This window comes from Equus asinus, chromosome 2 (genome assembly GCF_041296235.1).
Source record: "Equus asinus isolate D_3611 breed Donkey chromosome 2, EquAss-T2T_v2, whole genome shotgun sequence".
NCBI classification, from domain to species: Eukaryota; Metazoa; Chordata; class Mammalia; order Perissodactyla; family Equidae; genus Equus; species Equus asinus.
Window position 1 is genome coordinate 77,861,211 of NC_091791.1, and position 21,348 is coordinate 77,882,558.

The window sequence follows — 21,348 nt, forward strand, 5'->3', positions numbered from 1 at the left end:
AGGGTGACATGACGTGCTGTCAGAGATTTACTTTAAAAGTTGACAACTAAAGAAACATGAAAGAAGAAAGATAAAGGAACTATATCAAAATGTTGACATTTGTTGATCTAAGTGAAGGGCATCATTATATAATACTCTCTTCCTTTGTGTATTTTTCTTTAACTTCTACAATAAACAGATTTTTAAACATCCTCTCTCCTTTGGCTGCACATCATCCAGCAGCAACATACTTTTTCTTTCTTCCCTCATAAAGAAATCCTTTTCAAAAGTGTTGTCAACTTTGTCTCCATTTTTTCACTTCAACTCACTTTCACTCCACTAAATTTTAATTTCACACCCACTGCTCTAAATTACCTTCAATAAATTCTCCAGTGATTGCCGTCATTACATTTGAAAGTTCTTTTCAATTTGTACTTATTTGATGTCCAAGTGCCATCGAACAATTACAAATTTTTGTTCAAAAGCCACTTCCTCAGGCTTTTTTTTATATATTTACATATCCCACTGGTTGCGTTTCTCTGGAGAACCCTAACATACATTGTTTATCTTTACATTATCCTGAATATTCTGTTAACGTGCTTATTGCCTGCTTCTACCACAAGCGTGCAGGCTCCATTCAGGTCAGGACTTCATCTCATTTGTTCACTGTGCCTACCCAACAGAACAGAATCTGGCACATAGTTGATGCCCAACAAATAATTGTGAAAGCAATAAAGTTTTATTACTAAATACTTTGACAGATCAGTTTTTTTATTCTAAATCCTGAATCCATGTGAAACTTTTTGTTATCATACACGTTAAAGATCTAGCCTTATCTAGATAGTTAGCGGTGCTTCTGAAGGCTCTATTATTTGCTATCCCAAGAGCTAGGAAACCCATGCCAAGAAACTCGTCCAAATTTCATCAGATTTATAGTACCTATAAATTTGGATGACTTGTTCTCAAAATCCCCCAAATTCGCTAATGTTCCCAGCATTCCAGAAAGTCATCTTTCTGAGTACTAGGCAAGACTGGAATTCTGTAAGCTGAGTATCAGGCCAGTTTTCCTCAGAGGGCTTTGTAGGCATTGGCTTCATTAGTCAAGTAGACCTTGTTCCTTAAGAATGATTTACTATAGGGGCCGGCCCTGTGGCCAAGTTGGTTAAGTTCGCGCGCTCCGCTTTGGTGACCTGGGGTTTCACCGGTTTGGATCCTGGGTGCAGACGTGGCACCACCGCTCATCAGGCCATGCTGAGGTCCCACGTAGCAAGCCAGAGGCACTCACAGCTAGAATGTGCAACTATGTACGGGGGGTGCTGGGGAGAAGAAGGGGAAAAAAAATAAGGCTGGGCAACAGATGTTAGCTCAGGTGCCAATCTGTAAAAAAAAAAAAAAAATGACTATACCTGATCAAATGGACATCGTTAACAAATATGACACTAGATAATTCCTTGGTTGCACAATCAACTTGCCCAAATATATCCTGGTTAAAAAGGACAGATTCTTACCGAACCTACAGAAATAACTATATTGCCATGAAAGTAAGGAGACTTAGTAAGAGTTTCTGAATTCAGAGATGTTGGTTAAGAATCAGATACTATTTCTAAATGTTTCATTTTAGTTTACAAAAGCAGAGTCTACTAAATTGTTTTGGGTTACAAATAGCTTTTTAAAAGTTTCCTCATATATCCAGTGTATTAGTCAGCTCAGGCTGCCATAACAAAACGCCACAAACTGAGTGGCTTAAACAACAGAGGTTTATTTTCTCACAGTTGTGGAGGCCACAAGGCCAAGATCAAGGTCTCCATAGGTTTGGTTTCTCATGAGGCCTCTCTCCTTGGCTTGTAGATGGCCGCCTTCTTGCTCTGTCCTTAATGGTCTTTCCTGTATGTGTGTGGCCTCTCGTGTCTCTCTGTATGTCCAAATTTCCTCTTCTTATAAAGACACCAGTCAGATTGCATGAAGGCCACCCTAAAAGACCTGATTTTAACTTAATCACTTCTTTAAAGATCTAATCTCCACATACAGTCACATTCTGAGGTACTCGGGGTTGGAACTTGAACGTATAAATTTCACAGAACACAATTCAGCCCATAACATACAGAAAATAGAAAGTTAAAACTACATCAAAAAATTCCTAATGAGTAAGAAAATTTCTCCCCTCAATTCATTTGAGCCAATGTAATCATTCTTATTCCTCTGGGTCTTGGGTTAGTAGTCTGCTCTCCTGAAGCCACCTACTTTTAGACTGAAGGGTCCTGGAAATCCTAAGTCCACTGGTACAGTCTGAAAGTCGTCCAAGTGACGTTATCTTAGAAGCTGTACCCAGGAGTCTATTCTTTGAAGTATCCATAGTTGAAGTACCTTGGACAGTCCTATTCCATGAGGCTCCATGACTGTCCTTTGTTGAAGACACAAATTCGGACCTGTTGAACTTACAGCAGAGTGCTCAGGCAAGCATCAGAATAAAAACTATCTGCAGGTGACAGACACTTAATGGCTGTGGTTAGTTTATAACTGTAACCAATAATATCAGAATGAGAATACAATTCTCCATTGGAGAATTGCACATAACTATTTCCTAAGAATTTTATTCCTAAGGCTATAAACATATTATCAATAGAGAGGGCACTGACAAATCTCCAGAGCCATCCATAAAGAATATAATTTCTGGAATATTTATATTAATAACAATTTATCTTTACAAACTCCACCTAGGGAAGACGGACTTATCTCTTCTGATTTGACTACTCTTCCCATGCAACTCTTACAATAGTAACTCATTAAACCAGTCTAATTGTTTCTAGCATCTCTCCTAAGTTGAAAGAACAAATCTTTGTGATTTTTCTTTGAAAAAATATCATATAGTTCTGAGTGTAAAAGCTATCCTGGCCACACAAAGATGCATTGTCTTTACTTATCCTCAAGCAGAAAGACACCTGGTATCTTTTCCTTTATCCCTCAGTTCTGAGATAAAGGGCTCTGCATGAGCCAAGGAGAGAATGCTCTGTTGTTCTGTGCTAACGGAGATCATCAGGCAAGGAAGGGTCAGATGGACTCCCTTGGACCTCTCTTGGAGTCATCTACACAATTTCTCATGGCCACTGAGGTTGTCATAAGAGCAACTGCTGAGTCCACACACTTGATCACACCATTCCAAATGAAGCTCTGACACTCAACTCCAACTCTTTAATCTGGCTCTCCAGACAGAATGAACCAGTGAAATGGTGACTGAGGGTAGTCTAGGACATTTGAGAGTTTTCTGAGGATCTCACTTGAGCTCTGGTTCTTGGGTTATTAACTTTTTGCAGAATATGATGGAAGCTACTGACACACTCCCAAGAAACATGCAGTTCATGTATGAATGACAACATAAAACTTTTTGGGTGCTAGGTTAGGCAGTGTGCTGAATTAAGAATGTCAGTTTCCTCATCATCTGCTTATGAAACCCTGAATATATTCCAAAGGGGAGAACATGGGGGTGCCAGAATCCCATAAAAGGATGAGCAGAGAAATTCTAATCAAGCCACTCATCCTGGCAAAACCCCTTCATCTGTGTTAGTTACACAGCAGGCTCTCTGCCATTCTGGTCAGATAAATGGTTGGTAAAAGGTTAGCCATTTAATCAGCTAGTTAACAAGATAATCAGAGGCTAGATAGTAAGGTGAGAGGCAGGCAGCACGCTAGAATGTTGCTCAGTAAGGCTAAAAAGGAAACGGAGTTACAGCCTAAAGAGAAGGCTCATTACTAGGTATTTCCACACCCAGATGGGAACAACTGCTGTAAATACAAGCACCCATACCCCCTAACTATGCCAACCTGAAGAGTCTGCAAGCAGGTGGAAAGAAAACCTGGAGCTCCTTGGGCCTCCAGATGAGGCTTCCATTTGCCGGAAACAAAGAGAGAGAGAGACCTGCTATGGAAGAACCACCAAGCAAGGGGGAGGCAGGACAAGGGCTCAGGGAGCTCTCTGTAAGCCAGTTGGTGGTCTTGGGGCTGCTCTGAGGGGCTGTCCAGAAGTGGGAGAAAGCAGCTGCAGGCTGAGCCTCTAATCCCTGGACTCCAGCCTGATCTAGGAAAAGGCCCAGGCCAACTGGGGAAAGTGTTCAACCCTGGGAAATACCTTGGAGTAAATTTAATGCAAACCCATTCAGAATCCAAAACTCTCTTGTGTGAGAAGTGATAGAAAGTAACAAATAGAATATAAATAACATCGTAAACAACAAAAAATATATGGGGAAAAAAACTTCAAAAAATATAAAGGACTTGCTCTATATCAAAAAGGCATTATGAAGCCATACTAATTAAAAGATTACCTTTGGCATGAGCACAAAGAATTCAGTGAAACAGAAGTCAGAAGAACTGATCACAGTATATGGAGGATGTTAGCATTCATTGGCTTAATGATGAAACCACAAGGACAAGATGGTATGGGTCTTTGGGATATCTAGAACAAGAGAGTCAAACTGACTGGTCTTGTGCAACATCAAGATTCCATCTGCCTCTTAAATGTTTCTCTCCACATGCTGACTATTTTTCTTCAGGCAGACACACTCATGGCCGCTGGCAGTTCCAAGGTCACCAACCCACAGAACACAATGTTCTCCTATAACAAAAGTTTCAGGTAGGGCTCTTCTTGGCCCATTTGGATCAACTGTCTTTGCCTGGAATAAATGTGGAGCCAAAGGACGTGAAATCTTTAGGATATCTGCCATCCCTTATGTCAAGAGGGCAAGGTTGGCTACTAAAAGAATAAAGGGATGAAGTGCTGATCAGAAATACTCCTTGCAAATGGTAATTTAGCACCTGATAAAGATAGTACTTCAGATTAGTGGAAAAGGAACAAATTAATCAAATGGTGTTGAAATCTGGCTATTCATTTGGGTCTATATTAGATCCTTATCTCACATCTAATCAAGAAATAACATAGAGACTGTACAACAGACAAATTTAACTTAATGTTTATTTCACATAGTTCAAATATAAGACATACATGAGGCAATGATAACTTCCAAGAGATTTTCTCAGGCTGATGATATGAAAGCTCAATGAAGCAGAGACACTTGTTTCATCCAGTGGAATAATGAAGAGCTTTACTTCTGTCAGGCTCACTATATGGAGCTTTACAGGGCTGAAAACAGTCACCCCTGAATCAGTTTCCCCTAAGAACATATCCACCCCTGAGATTGCTGAATGTTAATGTTTCTGAATAATTCTTCAAAAAGCTGTACCTTTAAGTTGGTTAAACCACTGTCAGCTCTAAGAAACAGAAAATCTCAACTTAATGGGTATAATGAGGGAAAAATTATATTTCATATAAAGAAGCTCCAGGGTTGGTTAATTCACCTGCTCAAAACACATCACTGACCCAACTTCTCCCCAGCTTTGTGTTCTGCCATCCTCAGCTACTACCTCAGGATCAAAAGATACATCAGATGTCATGTCCAGACAGAAAGATAGCCAGCAAAATCAAAATCAAAGAGCTGTCTTATCAAATGTCTATTAACCACTGAGGAATCCTGTTGCTCCAGATCTCACTGAATATGCCTCAAAGTTTTTCACTGGCCAGAGTTGGGTCACATGCTTACTTCAAATGAATCACCAACCAGGAAACACTTTTCAAAATTAGATTAGACCACAGAAGCTCTAATGTATAACATGGTGACTACAGTTGAAAACACTGTATTATTATATGATTGAAAATTTGCGGAGAGAACTTAAATGTTCTTACCAAAAAAAAGGTAAATATGCGAGGTGATGGGTGTGTTAACTCAATTAATTAAATAGCAGGAATCCTTTCACAAAGTCTACTTAAATCATCACACTGTACATTTTAAATACCTTACAATTTATTTGTCAATTATACCACAATAAGCTGGAAAAAATTAGGTTAGCTCAATCATTGTTTATTTCCTGAATTATATGGAGGAAAGCTGTACAATGAAACAAAAACAACATTGTGCTGGCATGGAATACGTAAGGGACAGCTGCTGAGTAGCAAATCAAAAGCCTGTAAAAGCTCCTACAAATCCGCTGCAAGGAAACAATGCAACTCACAGAATAGCTAACACTTGTGACATTCTATACAACAGTCCAAGTACTTTACATTTACTAATTTACCTAATCCTTACTAGAACCCCATGGGGTAGGTAATATCATTACTACTGTTTTTCAGATAAGGAAACTAAGAACAGATGTGAAGGATTTGCCCCGGGTCACACAGCCAGTCTGTAGGAGAACTGGGATTTGGGCCCAGGAAGTCTGGTTCCAGAGTCCCTGCTCTTAACCACTGCGTCAGGGGTCAGTCAACTATGGCCCACAGGCCAAATCTGGCGAACAGCCTGTTTTTCAGTGGTCCATGAACTAAGAATGGTTTTTGGATTTTTAATGAGCTATAAGAAAAAACATGACAGAAAGCATATGCGGCCTACAAGGTTAAAATATCTACTATATGGCCGTTAAAGAAAACGCCTGCCAACTCCTCCACCATGGTTGCCAATGTTAGAAAGTCAAGGCAGAAAACAACAGACAGGATGTTACTACGCTTTAGTTACTGGGTTACATGCAAGTTCGGCTTGGCACTCAAACCTACTTAGGCTCCCCATTTAAATATTTCAGGATATTTAAAGACAGGGTTGTTTTCTTACTGAGTGCATTTTATGGTGATAAGTTCAATGAGCATTACTATTAACAGATGCTTTCTTAAATCCAGGCTTGTGCTAAATGTAAAAATTGTTTTCTTGACTTCTGTATTGCGTACATAAATAATTGTTTTTAGAGAAATCTGTGGCTGACAAAAACACTGTTTGGCTTCTTTATTGAACAGACAATTCAGTAATGGCTATACCCATTAATATATGCCAAGAAATACTAGAGGAAAACGTGTGTAATATGATACTTTAAATGTGTCAAATAGTATTTCACATGAAATATTTGTGAAGACTCTAGTGATATTTACAATAAGAAATGATAATATACATTATAGTGGTTATTAAGGATTTTGATTTTTTAGTTTGATTCTGTTGGCTTCCAGTGAAAAATTTAAACACAAAAAATATCAATTATGAAAGATACATATAAAAGTCCCCCACAGCTCAAGGACTCTTCACACATCCATTTAATCCATACATCTGATTCCTTCAAAATATTTGTGACCGGGGCTGGCTCCGTGGCCGAGTGGCTAAGTTTGCACGCTCCACCGCGGCGGCCCAGGGTTCAGATCCTGGGTGAGGACATGGCACCGCTCGTCAGGCCACGTTGAGGCAGCGTCCCACATGCCACAACTAGAAGGACCTGCAACTAAGATATACAACTATGTATGGGGGGTTTGGGAAGATAAAGCAGAAAAAAAAAAAAGAAGATTGGCAACAGTTGTTAGGTCAGGTGTCAATCTTTAAAAAAAGAATATTTGTGACCTTTTATAAAAACATATGTTCTATAGTGACTACATCCATAGGAAATATTTTATCATATTTAATGAAAATTTTGTTACCACAACTTAAATATTTTTTCTTAAGAAAAAAATTCTCTGGCTTTTCTAAATTTAGTTTCTCTAAGAATTCTCTAAAATATAATAAAGTATGTTTTGCTGAAAACTTTCAGAAAACCAAACATTTACAAGGTTTTATTCTATTTCATTTACCTGAGGTTCAAGGAGTTTCACCTTTTGGTAAAGGCTTTTCCACATTTGTTGTAATCTCTAGATTTCTTGACTCCAATTTCTCCAATTACAATGAGTTTGATTTATGGATGAGGCTTCTAAACAATCAGGACGTTGAGAGGTGTTTCTACTCTTGCGTGAGTTCACCAACACACGGTGTGTGCTGACCTCTCAACAGAAGCCATCTACATTCCTACCCCAGAGGGAACACCAAAGATTGCCATGGAGCCCATTATGTCTCAGACCTGGAAGTGAATGACATCATTATGCTCACATCCTATTGGCCAGATATCATTCACATTGTCCTATCTGGATGCAAGAGAGTCTGAGAAATAGAGACTAGCTCCATGCCCAGGAAGAAAAGGAAGTGCACACTGGTAAAAGCACTGCCAGGGTTTCTCCCATGTGAGTTCTCTGACATAAACTAAAGGTTGATTTCTAGTAGGACTTCTCACATACACTACATCCACTGAGTTTCTTCCCTGCATACACTGTCTGTCATACCAAAGGCTCTGAATTAGGGTAGGAGGGTTCTGCACATCCATCTTTACATCATTGCCCTTCTGTGTGTATTCTCTGATGTGTGAGAAGAGCTGGTTTGTGGTTGAAGGTTTTCCCACATACATTACATTTATAGGGTTTATCCTGAGTGAATTCTCTTATGTTTAACGAGGGTTGAACTATCATAGATTTTCCACATTTTTTACATTCATAGGGCTTCTCTCCTGTGTGTGTTCTCTGATGTACACTGAGGGATGCCTTCTGGCAAAACGTTCTCCCACATTCTTTGCACTTATAGGGTTTCTCCCCTGTATGAATTCTCTGATGTTGAATGAGTTGTGACTTTTGGCAGAATGCTTTCCCACATTTGTTACATTCAAAGGGTTTCTCCCCCGTATGAATCCTCTGATGTTTACTGAGTGTTGATTTCTCAGAAAAGGTTTTCTTACATTCAACACATTCATAAGGTTTCTCCCCTGTATGAGTTCTCTGATGTTTAAGGAGAACTGACTTCCCACAGAAGGTTTTCCCACATTCATTGCATTCATATATCTTCTCCCCTGTGTGAAGTCTTTGATGTTTGTTGAGGGTTGACTTCATATAATACATTTTCCCACATTCGCTACATACATAGGGCCTCTCCCCTGAAAGTATTCTCTGGTGTACAGTGTTTTGACTTTATACTGAACGATTTCTCACACTCATTACATTTATAAGGTTTTTCTCCTGTGTGAGATCTCTGATGCACAGTCAGGTCTGACTTTTGGGAGAAAGATTTTTCACATTCACTACATTTGTAAGGCTTCTCCCCTGTGTGTGTTCTTTGATGCTGACGGAGGGCAGAGTTCTGGTAGAAAGTTTTCCCACACTTAGTACATTCATAGGGTCTCTCTCCTGTATGAATTCTTTGATGTACAGTGAGGGCTGGCTTATGGTAAAAAGATCTCCCACATTCATTACATTTATAGGGCTTTTCCCCTGTGTGTGTTCTCTGATGTACTGTGAGGTTTGACTTCCGGAAGAAGGTTTTCCCACATACATTACACTCATGGTATTTCTCACCCATGTCAATTCTAAGATGTTTCTTCCAGAGAACTGACTTACCACAGGTTTCCCCACATTCATTAAATTTACAGTGATTCTTCCTTGAGTAACTTGTCTGATGTAACATGAGGTTTGACTCATCCCTGAAGATTTTCTCACATTTACTATAATCACAGAGTTTCTCTCTTGTGTGAGTTCCCTTATGTGTAGTGAAGACAGCACTAACTGTGGAAGGCTTTCACGCATTCATCATATTCACATAGGTGCTCCACAGGATGAATCTCTTGTTGCTGAATAAAATCCTCACTATGATAGAAAATGCTCTTATTTTGATTAAATTCATTAAGTTTTTTTGTAGTATAAGTTTTCTCATGATTAATATCAGGAAGCAATTTATCACACTCATTGGCATCATCAGATTTCTTTCCTGCATAGTTTCTATTGTTAGTGGTTAACTCTGACATATTTTCTAAACTGATTCCATCTGGGTTAGATTTACTGGGCATTTTTCTAGAAGGAATAGAGTCTATGCCCAGAAAAAAATGTTTTGCTTAATATATTCTCTCTCTGTGTAATCACTTTTTTGTTATTGATAAAAGCAGTTTGTCATATAAGTCTGTCTTGGTTTTCTTTGTTCTCAGTCGTGCTATCAACTTTCAAGTCTTCTAGAAATAAGAAAAATTAAATGCACCTTATGAATCTGAAACTACTTCTTATAAAATTGGGATAATACACAAATACCTTTTATTTATCTGACTCTTTGATGTCAGACCCAGTCTTCTGAGATAGAGTAGTACCAAAGAAATATTTTCCATTCCCTCCACTTTTCTAAGGAGCTGGAGGCAAGAGGTGACAATGAACCAACCAACTAAACAAAGCTACTACGATGGAAAAGGGGAGAATAAAATTGGCAAAGAATGTACATATATTTCTTTCAGTCTTCACGAATATGCCCTCCAAAACGAGTAGAAGGGGTGAAATAAACATAACGAATAGAGACCAAAGGATTCAGTAAGAGTGGACGAATTACCAAGAGAGGACTTCACAGTAAGATATGCTCAATCAGAAAATTATGTAGTAAACGTGATATGCAAAACAAGTAGACAACGGTGTTGTTCCAAGAAATTATCAGAGGAATGAAAGTGTTTAGCGGAGGTGGATTTGAGTCTACGGGCTAATTTTGGTGCTCCTACCTTCTAATATACACCCAGAATCCAATCACATTGCATCCTCTGTCAGCTTGAACCTAGTCCATGGCACTATCGTTTTCCTAACTGGTCTCCTTGCTTCTACTCTGGCCACCCCTCTAAAGGATTTGCTCACGTGGCAGTCAGCTTCTTGTGTCTCTCTCCTGCTAATACGTAAGTTACATGAGATCAAGGGACTTATTTCCCCCACTGCTATATCCCTTTCATTTAGAACATGACTGGCATGGAGCAAGTTCTCCATTAATATTGGTTAATTAATTAATTAATTCCTGAAAACAAAAGAAGTCCTTGACAATGAAGGAATTTTAGGCAACTGAGAAGGCTAGAGGAAAGGAGACTAATGAAGATAAAATATTTATTATGATTTATTATGAGATAGGAATGAAATTCAAGAAGCAGGTAATAGGGATTAAACTCTAAAGCCAAGCAAAAAAGAGAATGTTTACGTCTGAGAGTGTATCTGGTGGTGAATTTAGGTATCTGAGGCATGCAGGCTGAATATCCTCAGTCACTTCCAAACGGAAGGAGTCTCTAAAAAGACGTTCTTAAAAACTGCTTCAAAGATGCCTACACCTAAAACAACCTCCCAGGATCTAATTTCCCCTGGATTACTCACCTGGGTAACCCTGGCTTGCAAATTCTTCCTCTAATATCCATGTTGCTTCCTGATCTAACTTGAAGACCTCTTCTGGTTTGGCAATGCACTGCCCTGATAATGGAAAGTGATACATGACACAGGAAAAGCTGCTGGGCTTCAGGAACTCAGAGGAAAAACTGCAGTCCAGCTGTAGGAGCTGCACAATGAAGGGGCCCAATGGAATCTTTCAATGGGGAGGTGAAAACACAAACCATATTCCTAGTATCCAAACCTAAATACCATTAAACTCTAAAAGAGATCCATATTCTTTGGTAACGAAGAAGGGATACCCCTGATGCTGTTACTCAGAGAAGTTCGCTTACCCAGTGAGATGAGGATGTTGTAGTTCTCCAGCATCACGTCCCTGTACAAGGTCCTCTGATCAGGGTCCAGCTGACCCCACTCCTCCTGGGTGAAGTTAAGAGTCACATCTGCAAATGAAGTTGATCCCTGTAACAGCACACATCTGATCATTCTGACATGTTCAAAACTGTACAACAGAGAAAAGATATTTAGAAACTAATTCTTCACCACGTTCACTATTGATTTTATTAGAAAAAGTTTATATAAGATATTTTGTGTTATATGTGGGGGAGTAAGGGAAAATAGTAAAAATACCCAATTAATTAATTCATGCATAATGTATGTACACACACACACGCATAAAATACATTATATGCATGAAAGTGCCCTAGTTTCTGTGGATATTAAAATTCAAAAAACACTATTTCTACCCTCAGGAAGCTTCCAATCTGGTATGGACGCAAAATGGATTAACAAATAGCACAAAATCAGGAGAGAATTGAGTTTGGGGCTTTAATGATATAAAATGTCCCGATCTGTTCTGAGACTAGATGGTATCATAATTTCGGGGTTATTCCTTTATACAAGAGTTCTCCAAAGTATCTGATGACTCACCCTGCCAGGAAAGACTTCTAAGCATCTACACACTTGTTGTAATAGATAGATATGTATAAATGTTTATATCTATACACGTAATCCACACTTTACACAGTTCTGATATGTACAAATTTCAGTTACCACAATTTAGTTAAACAACTCCACTCCCCCAACAACATGGGTCAGATTTCAGTTACCATGGCAACTGTGAATAATCACATAAAGTACAAACAGCTTGCTCTTCAGTCCACAAATCACTACATAAGTAACAGACGCCCATCGTGAACAATGACTACATCATTTTTTTCAAAGTCTGCTAGTGATTGGTCACTGCGCATTCATTACTCAGTTCACACACAGACAGCAAAGCATGCGGTTGTGTTGCCTTCCTGTCTCCCAGAAATACATTTGCAAAAATGGTTATATGCAAAAGAGGACTGGCCAACAAACATGAAGGAGGAATAAAGAAATGAAAAGTGATTAAATTAGAAGTGAAATTAAAATTGAATATAAATGAAGTTTTAGAAGAAATAGCTGACGGTGGGAAGGTTGACACTGCTGCCACTTGAGACACTCTACATCTGCAGCCAGAGGAACTTAGTGAAGGGGAACTGGTGCTAAATATCAGTTGTACTATTTTCTAATTTCCACATAGATTTATCATGGAACAGTAAGAGAGATTTTTTTTAACGTCCTGACAAATACTTTTAAAGGTCACGGAACAAGTACAATTCTCTCTACTGACTAAAATTTCTTTGCATGGCTTCAGTGTACACAGACATTTTCACAGCCCTACCCTACAAGACAAAGTGAGAACTGCCTGGCTGTGTTGCATTTAGGTGTCTGCATATATTTAGTATATAGTATATGTAGCCGCCATGGATGTCTAAGCTCAAAGTGGCCGGTGTGCTGACTGACTGGCTGAGGAATTAACTGAAGGACTGCCAGACCACTCTGGGCATTTGCTACTCTGTACAACACACAGGTGATGGCTGAAGGATAAAGCAGATTAAACAAAATATTTTACATAAATGCTTTGGGGGGTCTGGCAATAGCCAATTCAGTCAGAAAGAAAATGGACAGGGCTTTTGTTTTAAGGCAGGTCTTTGATGAGACAGCTCATGATGGCCTGGCTCCACAGTGTGGAAATCTGCACTTCAGGAACCAACAGTCCCTTCAATTCCTTATATGCTCACTGCCAATAACCCAAAAGGAAATCCATCAATTTCTATCTGTCCAATAATTTCATTTACAGATCCTTGAAGTCAGTTCTTTCATTGAGGAGAGAAACAGATAAAGCAACAGAATTCCACATTTCTGAATAAACTCACACAGCTACCTACATGAATCGAACCACATCTCCACTTATAAATATAAATGGACAACGAAGGTTCACTGGAAATTTGAGAACCTCTAACAAAAAAACTGAACTGAAAAAGAGAATATGAAGAAAACAAAATTACAGTACGAATCAGAACAAACTGTTTTTGGAGACACTGGGTCAATAGTATTCAAGACAATATTATTTCACCTCACATCCATTAGGACGGCCACTATTAAAAATAAACAGAAGGGGCTGCCCAGTGGCATAGTGGTTAAGTTCACCAACTTCACTTTGGTGGCCCGGGGTTCACAGGTTTGGATCCCGGGTGTGGACATACACACTGCTCAACAAGCCAAGCTGTGGCAGTGTCCCATATACAAACTAGAGAAAGACTACCAATGGATGTCAGCTCAGGGCCAATCTTCCACACCAGAAAATAAGTAAATAAATTAATCAATTAAATAAAATAAATAAAAACCAGAAAATAAAGTGTTGGTAAGGCTATGGAGAAACTGGAACTGTTGTGTACACTGTTGATGGGAACGTAGAATGGTACAGCCACTGTGGAAAACAGTAAGGTGGTTCCTCAAAACCTTAAAAATAGAATTACCATATGTACTGGTCTGCTAGGGCTGCCATAACAAAGAACCATATACTGGGTGGCAGTAAACAACAGAAATTTATTTTCTCACAGTTCTGGAGGCTAGAAGTCCAAGATCAAGGTGTCTGCAGGTTTGGCTTCTCTGTAATTTTCACTCCTTGGCTTGCAGATGGCAGCTCTCTTCCTAACTCTTTACGTGGTCGTTCCTCTGCGCTCACCCATACATCCCTGGTGTCATTTTGTGTGTCCTAATCTCCTGTTCTCATGAGGACTCCAGTCACATTGGATTAGGTCCCACCCTAACAGCCTCATTTTAACTTAATTACCCCTTTATAGTCCCTGTCTCCAAATATTGTGACATTCTGAGGTCATGGGAATTAGGGCTTCAACATACGAACATTGAGAGGACACACAACACCAGATGATCCAGCAATTCTACTTCTGGGAACATACTCCAGAGAACTGAAGGCAAGGTCTTCAAGAGATATTTTTACACTCGTGTTCAAAGCAGCATTATTTAGAAGAGCCAAAAGGTGTAAGCAACCTGTGACCATCCATGGATGAAAGGATAAACAAAATGTGGCATATATACCACAATGTAACATCATTCAGACTTAAAAAGGAATGAAATTCTAATACGCACTACAACATGGATGAACCTTCAACACATTATGCTAAGGGAAATAAGCAGATGCAAAAGGGCAAAAACTGGATGATGCCACTTACAGGAGGTTCCTAGAGTAGCCAAACTCACAGAGACAGAAAGTAGAATGGTGGCTGCCAGGGGCTGGACGCAGGGGAAATGAGGCGCTATTGTTTAACAGGAACAGTGTTTCAGTTTTATAATATGGAAAGTTCTGGAGATTAGTTATGCAACAATGTGAATATAATTAACACTATTGAACTATAAACTTAAAAATCATTAAGATGGTGAATTTTACCACAATGGAAAAAAAAAAGAAAAACACTGCTTCCATTAAATAAAAACCACCTGTTATAACAGGAAAGCATTCTAATAAGAAGGCAAGGAGTATTCAGAAATCAAAAACTTCACTGCTGAACTGTGAAACAAAACCCCTTACAGAAGTGCTAGAGACATTCAGGGTATTTAAAAACATTTCCCAGATTACAGAATTTAAAAAAAACCAGAGGCGTAATCATACAACAATTAAGAAATGTAGAAGGTAAAGCTAGGAGATGCAATGTCTTTTTTTTTTTTTTGAGGAAGATTAGTCCTGAGCTGACAACTACTGCCAATCCTCCTCTTTTTGCTGAGGAAGACTGGCCCTGAGCTAACATCCGTGCCCATCTTCCTCTACTTTATATGTGGGACACCTACCACAGCATGGTTTGCCAAGCAGTGCCATGTCCGCACCGAGATCCGAACCGGTGAACCCCGGGCTGCCGCAGTGGAACGTGCGAACTTAACTGCTGCGCCACTGGGCCAGCCCTGCAATGTCACTTTAAAAGAAATTATAGGAGAAAAAAATAGAGAATAGAGTGGAAGAAAACAATTAAGGAAACAGAATACTCCCAGAGCTTAGGACACAAGTTGTCGGAACAAAAATGTACACTCAACTACCACACAGGGGTTCTGAGAAAAGAGCAAATCTAAACACAACCCTAAGAAATTTCTAAACTCTAATAATAAAGAAATCTACAAACTTGCAAAACTACAACAAAAATTACACAATTATAAAGAATTTAGATTTCAACTGACAGCTACTTGTCATTTACAACCCCAAATACTAGGAAAAGAATTCTGAACCGGGAATTCCATTCCTAGCCCAACTATGACTAATGTATAAAACAAAGAAATACCAATACAATGAAAGTAGATCACCCATGCACCCTCCTGCAAAATATTACAGGATATATGCCACCAAAACAATAATAAAAATGAATGGAAGGAAGAATTCATAGCATTTGAGGAATGGCAGTGACCAAATATGAGACCAATAAAAACTGGTTTATGTGGGAATTGGCTGTAAAAGGGAGATGATTTTGTGGCTTACTAAGTATGTCTACTCATCCCATTAAGTTCCAAGCAAAGGTTAACATAATCTTCATATCCATGGTAGACGTAACAATGCTGAGACTCCCTGAGACATCTGAGGTGGGGCTGCTCCACTGAGCAACAGAGAAGCTGAAGCCAGTCATGGAAGTTTACTAACGTGCAAGCGGAAATGAGGTCATGAAGTCAGTTACAGAAGACAAGGACATCGGTGTTCGTGTCACTAGCAGTCTGCTCCTCATGCCCCGTTTAGGAAATCTGCAATTCTCATTCCACCAAAGAGCTCTCATATTCCAAGTGAGAAGCTGCCTCACATCTAAGAGAGCCAGGCAGTTTGACGTGGATTGTGATCCAGTTATCAATTGTATTTATCCCCTTGAATAAACTAGTCTCTCTTACAGTCCCTTTCTCTGGGTTCATCAGTTTCAACATCTGTAAAATGGGTATAATTACAGCACTTGAAGTTGGTGTTGGGATCATATGAGCTAATTCAGAAAAAGCTATTAAGTTACTACCTGGAACACAGTGTGCTCACACATTCAGTTATCATTTTGGCTGGCTGAGGAGGAAGGTGTTAAAGCAGCTGGCCTGCGATATGCTCAATTCTATCAGAGTAGAATTTTCATGAAGGAAAGAAGACAGGAAACCCGGTCTAACCTCCTTGTAAATAAGTTAATGATATTTGCCGAGAGGAAGAGACCTGATCCACATAATACCCCTAGCAGAATGTCTGCGGCTCAAGAATCACTTACAGCAAATTAAATCAGAATCTATGGATTGATGAGGCATGGACTCCTGAAGAATGTCACATAAGCTACGTAACTTTCTGGAGATATAAAATGGAGATACTTCATAACTTAAATGCTCCCCACTGTGTGAAGCAACCCTGCATACCCTCTCTCAGAGATCCCATCTCCTATTCTGGGTGAGAGAAAGTGTGTCCTGCGCAGAAAGGAAGAACTGGGAATCCATGTCTTTCTGTTTCATCTGTGCCTCTAGATTGTCTGTATCCCTGAAATGATTATTAAACCTTGATAATGGGTAAGATCTCTAATTTGTGTAAGTTTGATTTGACAATCTGATCCTGTGTGTTAGCTCACTGACCTCCTCTTATATCTAAACATTTTAATCTAATTATCTTTGAAATTAAGAGAGCAGAAACCAGATAAATTAGTTATGTCTAACTACATAACTACACTTGTTAAGAATGGATTAAAAAAATTTAGCATATTAAAAAAGGACTCAGATCATTTCTATAAAACATAGGATGTATGAGGAAGGGACAGTAAGACATGCACAAGGTCAGGTCTAGAAAATAAAAATTCTTGATGCTGGTTGAAAAAATACAAATATAAGCCTATGTTAAACATTTCAAGGATAACCAATAATGGAATAAAAACAGAATACTGAATTTTCAAATCACTAGAGGGGATAAATATAATCAATAGAGAAAAAGTAAGGAAAGGAAAGAAAATGTGATAAATAAAAATACAAATAAAGACAGAGAGACTAATCACCATCAGCAACCATAATAAATGTGAACGGGTTAAATTCCCAATATAAAAGGAAATCTCATGTATGGCATAAAAACAATCCAGCCAAGTACTGTTTACCAGTCATGCAATTAAAAAATAAATATATATTCATTTATATCTGTATTTATATATACAAATACAACATACATATTAATATGTATACATGTATTTATTTATACACTACACACACAATATAGAAAACAGGTCATCACTTTTACTCACAGCTTTTTTATAGGGCTTGTGATGGTTAGTTTTATGTACCATCTTGGTAGGCTATAGTGCATAGTTATTTAATGGAACTCTAAGTGTTGCTGCAAAGGTAATTTGTAGATGTGGTTAATATTTAGGCTATAGTTCACAGTTATTTAATGGAATACTAATCTAAGCGCTGCTGTGAAAGTAATTTGTAGGTGGTTAATGTTGACAATCAATTGACTTTAAGGAAAGGAGATTACTCCCAATAATGTGGGTGGGCCTCATCCAAACAGCTGACGGGCTTAAGGGCAAAACCAAGGTTTCCCAAAGAAGAAGGAATTCTGCTTTGAGACTGCAGCACTAACTCCTGCCTGAGTTTCCAGCCTATCAGTTTGCCCTATAAATTGTAGACTTGCCAGCCCCCACAATCACGTGAGCCAATTCCTTAAAATGAATGAATATACACATGAATACATGTGTATATATGTATCCCCACACACATCCTATTGGTTCTGTTTCTCTGGAGAACCCTAATGCAGGGCTTAAGGAATATTTATGTCCCTCTGTTTTTCTCCTCTCTCTCTCTCAAAGGTCACCAAAAGCTGAGATGGGGAACAGAGTCTCCTCTAGAACCTTAGGTGGGTGTATAGCCCTGACAACACTTTGATTTCAGACTTCTGGCCTCCAGAACTGTGAGAGAATAAATTTCTGTTGTTTTAAGCCATCAAGTTTGTAGCAACTTGTCACAGCAGCCACAGGTAACTAACATCCCAACTCTTTGCAAAAACCCTCCAACAGTTTGCTTTGCTCACTAAGAATATATCAGACCAGTGAAAGCTCTCATTTACTTAAAGAGGCACAAAATTCAGCTTTTGAATTTCAAATTTTGAGTAGTTGTCTCATCCTTTGATATAGTTAAAAATCAAGAGAGTATGAAATCAGTCTAGAAAACTAGTAAGGTAAGAATTATAATGGACCAAGGATGAACACACGGGGATAAGCTTTGCTAAAAAGTAGAGGAAGAAGACAAATACCACAGAGCAGACAGAAGAAATCATCAACTTGAATGAATTGAGTTATGCTTTGGCTCTCTGCCCTCTATGCCAATAAAGAACAATCAGAAGTGAAAATCATAGGCAGCAATTCATTTTAGGCTTGTTAAGTGAGGTTGCCAACTACCTCACTTTTATTAAGACAAACATTTTTTCAGGCTTCAGGCTTTTGTTTTTTCTTATGGTCAAAGTAAGCATCTTCCTTTTGTACAGAGTATCAGAGATAAATATGCACAGAATTATTGTAATAAAAATCACAGTTACACAATATAATGTATAATATACACTAACATAAAACAATTATAATTATGATTATCTGCACATAATTAACATGTTGACTTTTCCTTGTTTTAGATCTGTTAACTCTATATATTCCCTGATCATTTTTTATCACTTTAATCTTTTATCATTTTATGCAATGGAAAACAATGTGGGAAATGAATAAACAAACAACTCACCTGGAATTGGCTCTCTTCTTGTTCTTTGTGAGAAAGTACAGAGAAGGCTGAATGCATAGCTATGGGAGAAGAAAACAGGAAAGGGTCATGCAAGATGTGGCTGATATGGACCTTTGAGGTTCAGCTTCCTAAAAATCTCTTCCTACCAGCTGGTTAAATGGCCCCCGAGGGAAAACATTTCTTTGGCCCCTGAGAAGAGTCAGCAAGAACCATGTGAAGGGAGAATTCACATGTGCGACTCTGACAGCCAAGCCATAGAGCTAAAGAGCATGGCTGAGCAATTTAACACTGAGCTTACTTCCTAATGACTTATTGATTTCCTTCTTCATTTAGAACCAATTCAAGACTAACTTAAACAATACTACATAGGAAGACAAACTTATTTTTTCATTACCAATGTTTCAGGAAAAATACTCAAGACATTTATTTACTTACATTCCTACTGAGTTGCTTATCCTTGGAGTGAGAGAAATCACTCTGCAGAAAGGGATGGGGTTGCTTTCGAGAAAGGTCTATTTTAAAACTTGTTTGTTTCTAACTAGGTTACAATAGGACCTGGTGGGTGACTGACCTGTTATAACGTGGACAGTGTTTTTACACTAGGTGACTCTGGGCAAGTTACTTGTACACTCAGAGTCCAAGTTTCTCAGCTTTGACAAGAAACAGACACATGTGATCCTATTTTGAGACTCAATAAAGTCAGGGTAGATGGAGCAGCAACATACCTTCAGTGGGCACCCATCACGAAGGATATCATATGAAAGCTCAATCCGGACTGAATGAGTGGAAGTTGAAGGCACGGCATGTTTATTAAAAGCTGGAGATAAAATTCCTTCAGCTGTGTCTAATGATCTCTCTCTGCAGACCATGCGCACAGGAACCCTCCAATGAATTAATATTTCCAGGCAGCCTGCCACTCGCTCACCACTCAATGCCCCACTCATCCATCTTTTCTGAAACTTGATCCAGACTTTTCACCATCATGGTGAGGCCTTCTGGATGTGGCGATATTAGTGAGGCACTGCTCATTCTGAGCAGGATAAAGGATCCCTACTTCAGGCTATGCAAACCTAGCCACAGCCTTTCTGGCAGTTTCCTGCCTCCACTGTGAAGTTGTGATGAGAGGGTAAGAGCCGTGATTTTCAAGGTGGAATTCCTGTCCTTGGGGCCCCCTCCTTCTTACTTCACAAGAGCTGCTTTCTTCCAAGGGAGCTAGAACATAGGCTTAAAAGGGAAAATCATTTTATTTAGAAGTTTCATTCAGGGCCCCAAACCTCACAGAACCGACTTATCTAAATTCTAAGGCCACTGAGGATGCTGAAGGTTGCTAGATGGTGCAGGAGTCTAGGCAACATATTATGCAGCCGGACCCAAGGGTTCTGAGATGCCATAAGGCGAGATTCAGTCCACACACTTAAGGACTGTTTCCCTGAACCCTGAGGGACCGGCTGTGAGGAATACAACGCTGATTTTAGGCAGAGGCGTCTACCGTGGCTGTGAGGCCTTGAGTACCTCACTTGTACCCCCTCACCCTGTTTGTTTATGAAAACACAAAACAGTTACATAAAGGCCACTACGAGGATTCAATAAAATTTAGCCAATGAAAACAAAGTATCTTCCAAACTAATAAGCTAACATTAACTACCAAGTTCTGTGCCATATGTAAAAACTCCATGTACATACTTTAAAGACGTATGTTACAAATGTAATTCTCAGAACAACTCGGCGCTGTTGGGCACATCTTAATATTCTGTTTTTTAGATGAAGAAAGCCAGTCTCACGTAGACCAACACCTCGCCGGTAGTACCTGATTTACACCCGCCTCCAAAGCTCACGCCTCCGCCCGCAGTCGCGCGGACTCCGCAGCCTCCCCGAGCCCCGCGACCCGCGCCTGGCCGCCCCCACCCGCCCTTCGAGCTCACGTGCTGGGGGCTCCTCCCCACCGCCGCCCCGCCTGCCCCCGCGCCACGCAGGCCCCCGTGGGACCTCGCCCAAGCATCCGGGGCTCACCCACCGCTCCCACTCGGGCAGCACTACCACCCTGAACGCACGCACACTTGGAGGCTCCAGCGCTTTCTCCGCGGGGAGCAGAAACGGGAGGAATACACCTGAGAGCCCCGAGGACACACACGCACAACGAGCCCAGAAAGACTGGCTGCCTGAACACTGCGCATAGCGAGCCGAGGAAACGTAGAACTACATTTCCCATAAGCCGCGGCGCCACGCCCTTCCCTGAAAGT

At 39.7% G+C, this 21,348-nt stretch overlaps 2 protein-coding genes and 1 long non-coding RNA gene across 3 annotated transcripts in view; all 3 read right to left on the reverse strand.

Moving 5' to 3' along the window:
- Positions 1-21,106, reverse strand: part of ZNF37A (zinc finger protein 37A) — a 41,162-nt gene extending 20,056 nt beyond the window's left edge. Inside the window, exons 1-4 of the mRNA XM_070491950.1 lie at positions 20,916-21,106; positions 19,109-19,167; positions 11,353-11,479; positions 11,009-11,101 (exon numbers count right to left, since the gene is read on the reverse strand). Coding sequence (XP_070348051.1) covers positions 11,009-11,101; positions 11,353-11,479; positions 19,109-19,165 — 277 coding nt within the window. The 5' untranslated portion in view covers positions 19,166-19,167; positions 20,916-21,106. The remainder of the gene's footprint in view (positions 1-11,008; positions 11,102-11,352; positions 11,480-19,108; positions 19,168-20,915) is intronic.
- On the reverse strand, positions 4,925-7,747 carry LOC123280685 (uncharacterized). The gene is made up of 2 exons (XR_011496140.1): positions 7,622-7,747; positions 4,925-7,291 (listed from the first exon to the last, which is right to left on the reverse strand). It is a non-coding gene; the product is annotated as an uncharacterized lncRNA (long non-coding RNA).
- LOC139039693 (zinc finger protein 33B-like) lies at positions 8,053-9,444 on the reverse strand. The gene is given in 2 exon segments (XM_070491947.1): positions 8,053-8,810; positions 8,812-9,444. Coding segments are annotated over 2 exon segments (1,119 nt in total). The 5' UTR covers positions 9,312-9,444; the 3' UTR covers positions 8,053-8,191.
- Positions 21,107-21,348: the final 242 nt, after the last annotated feature.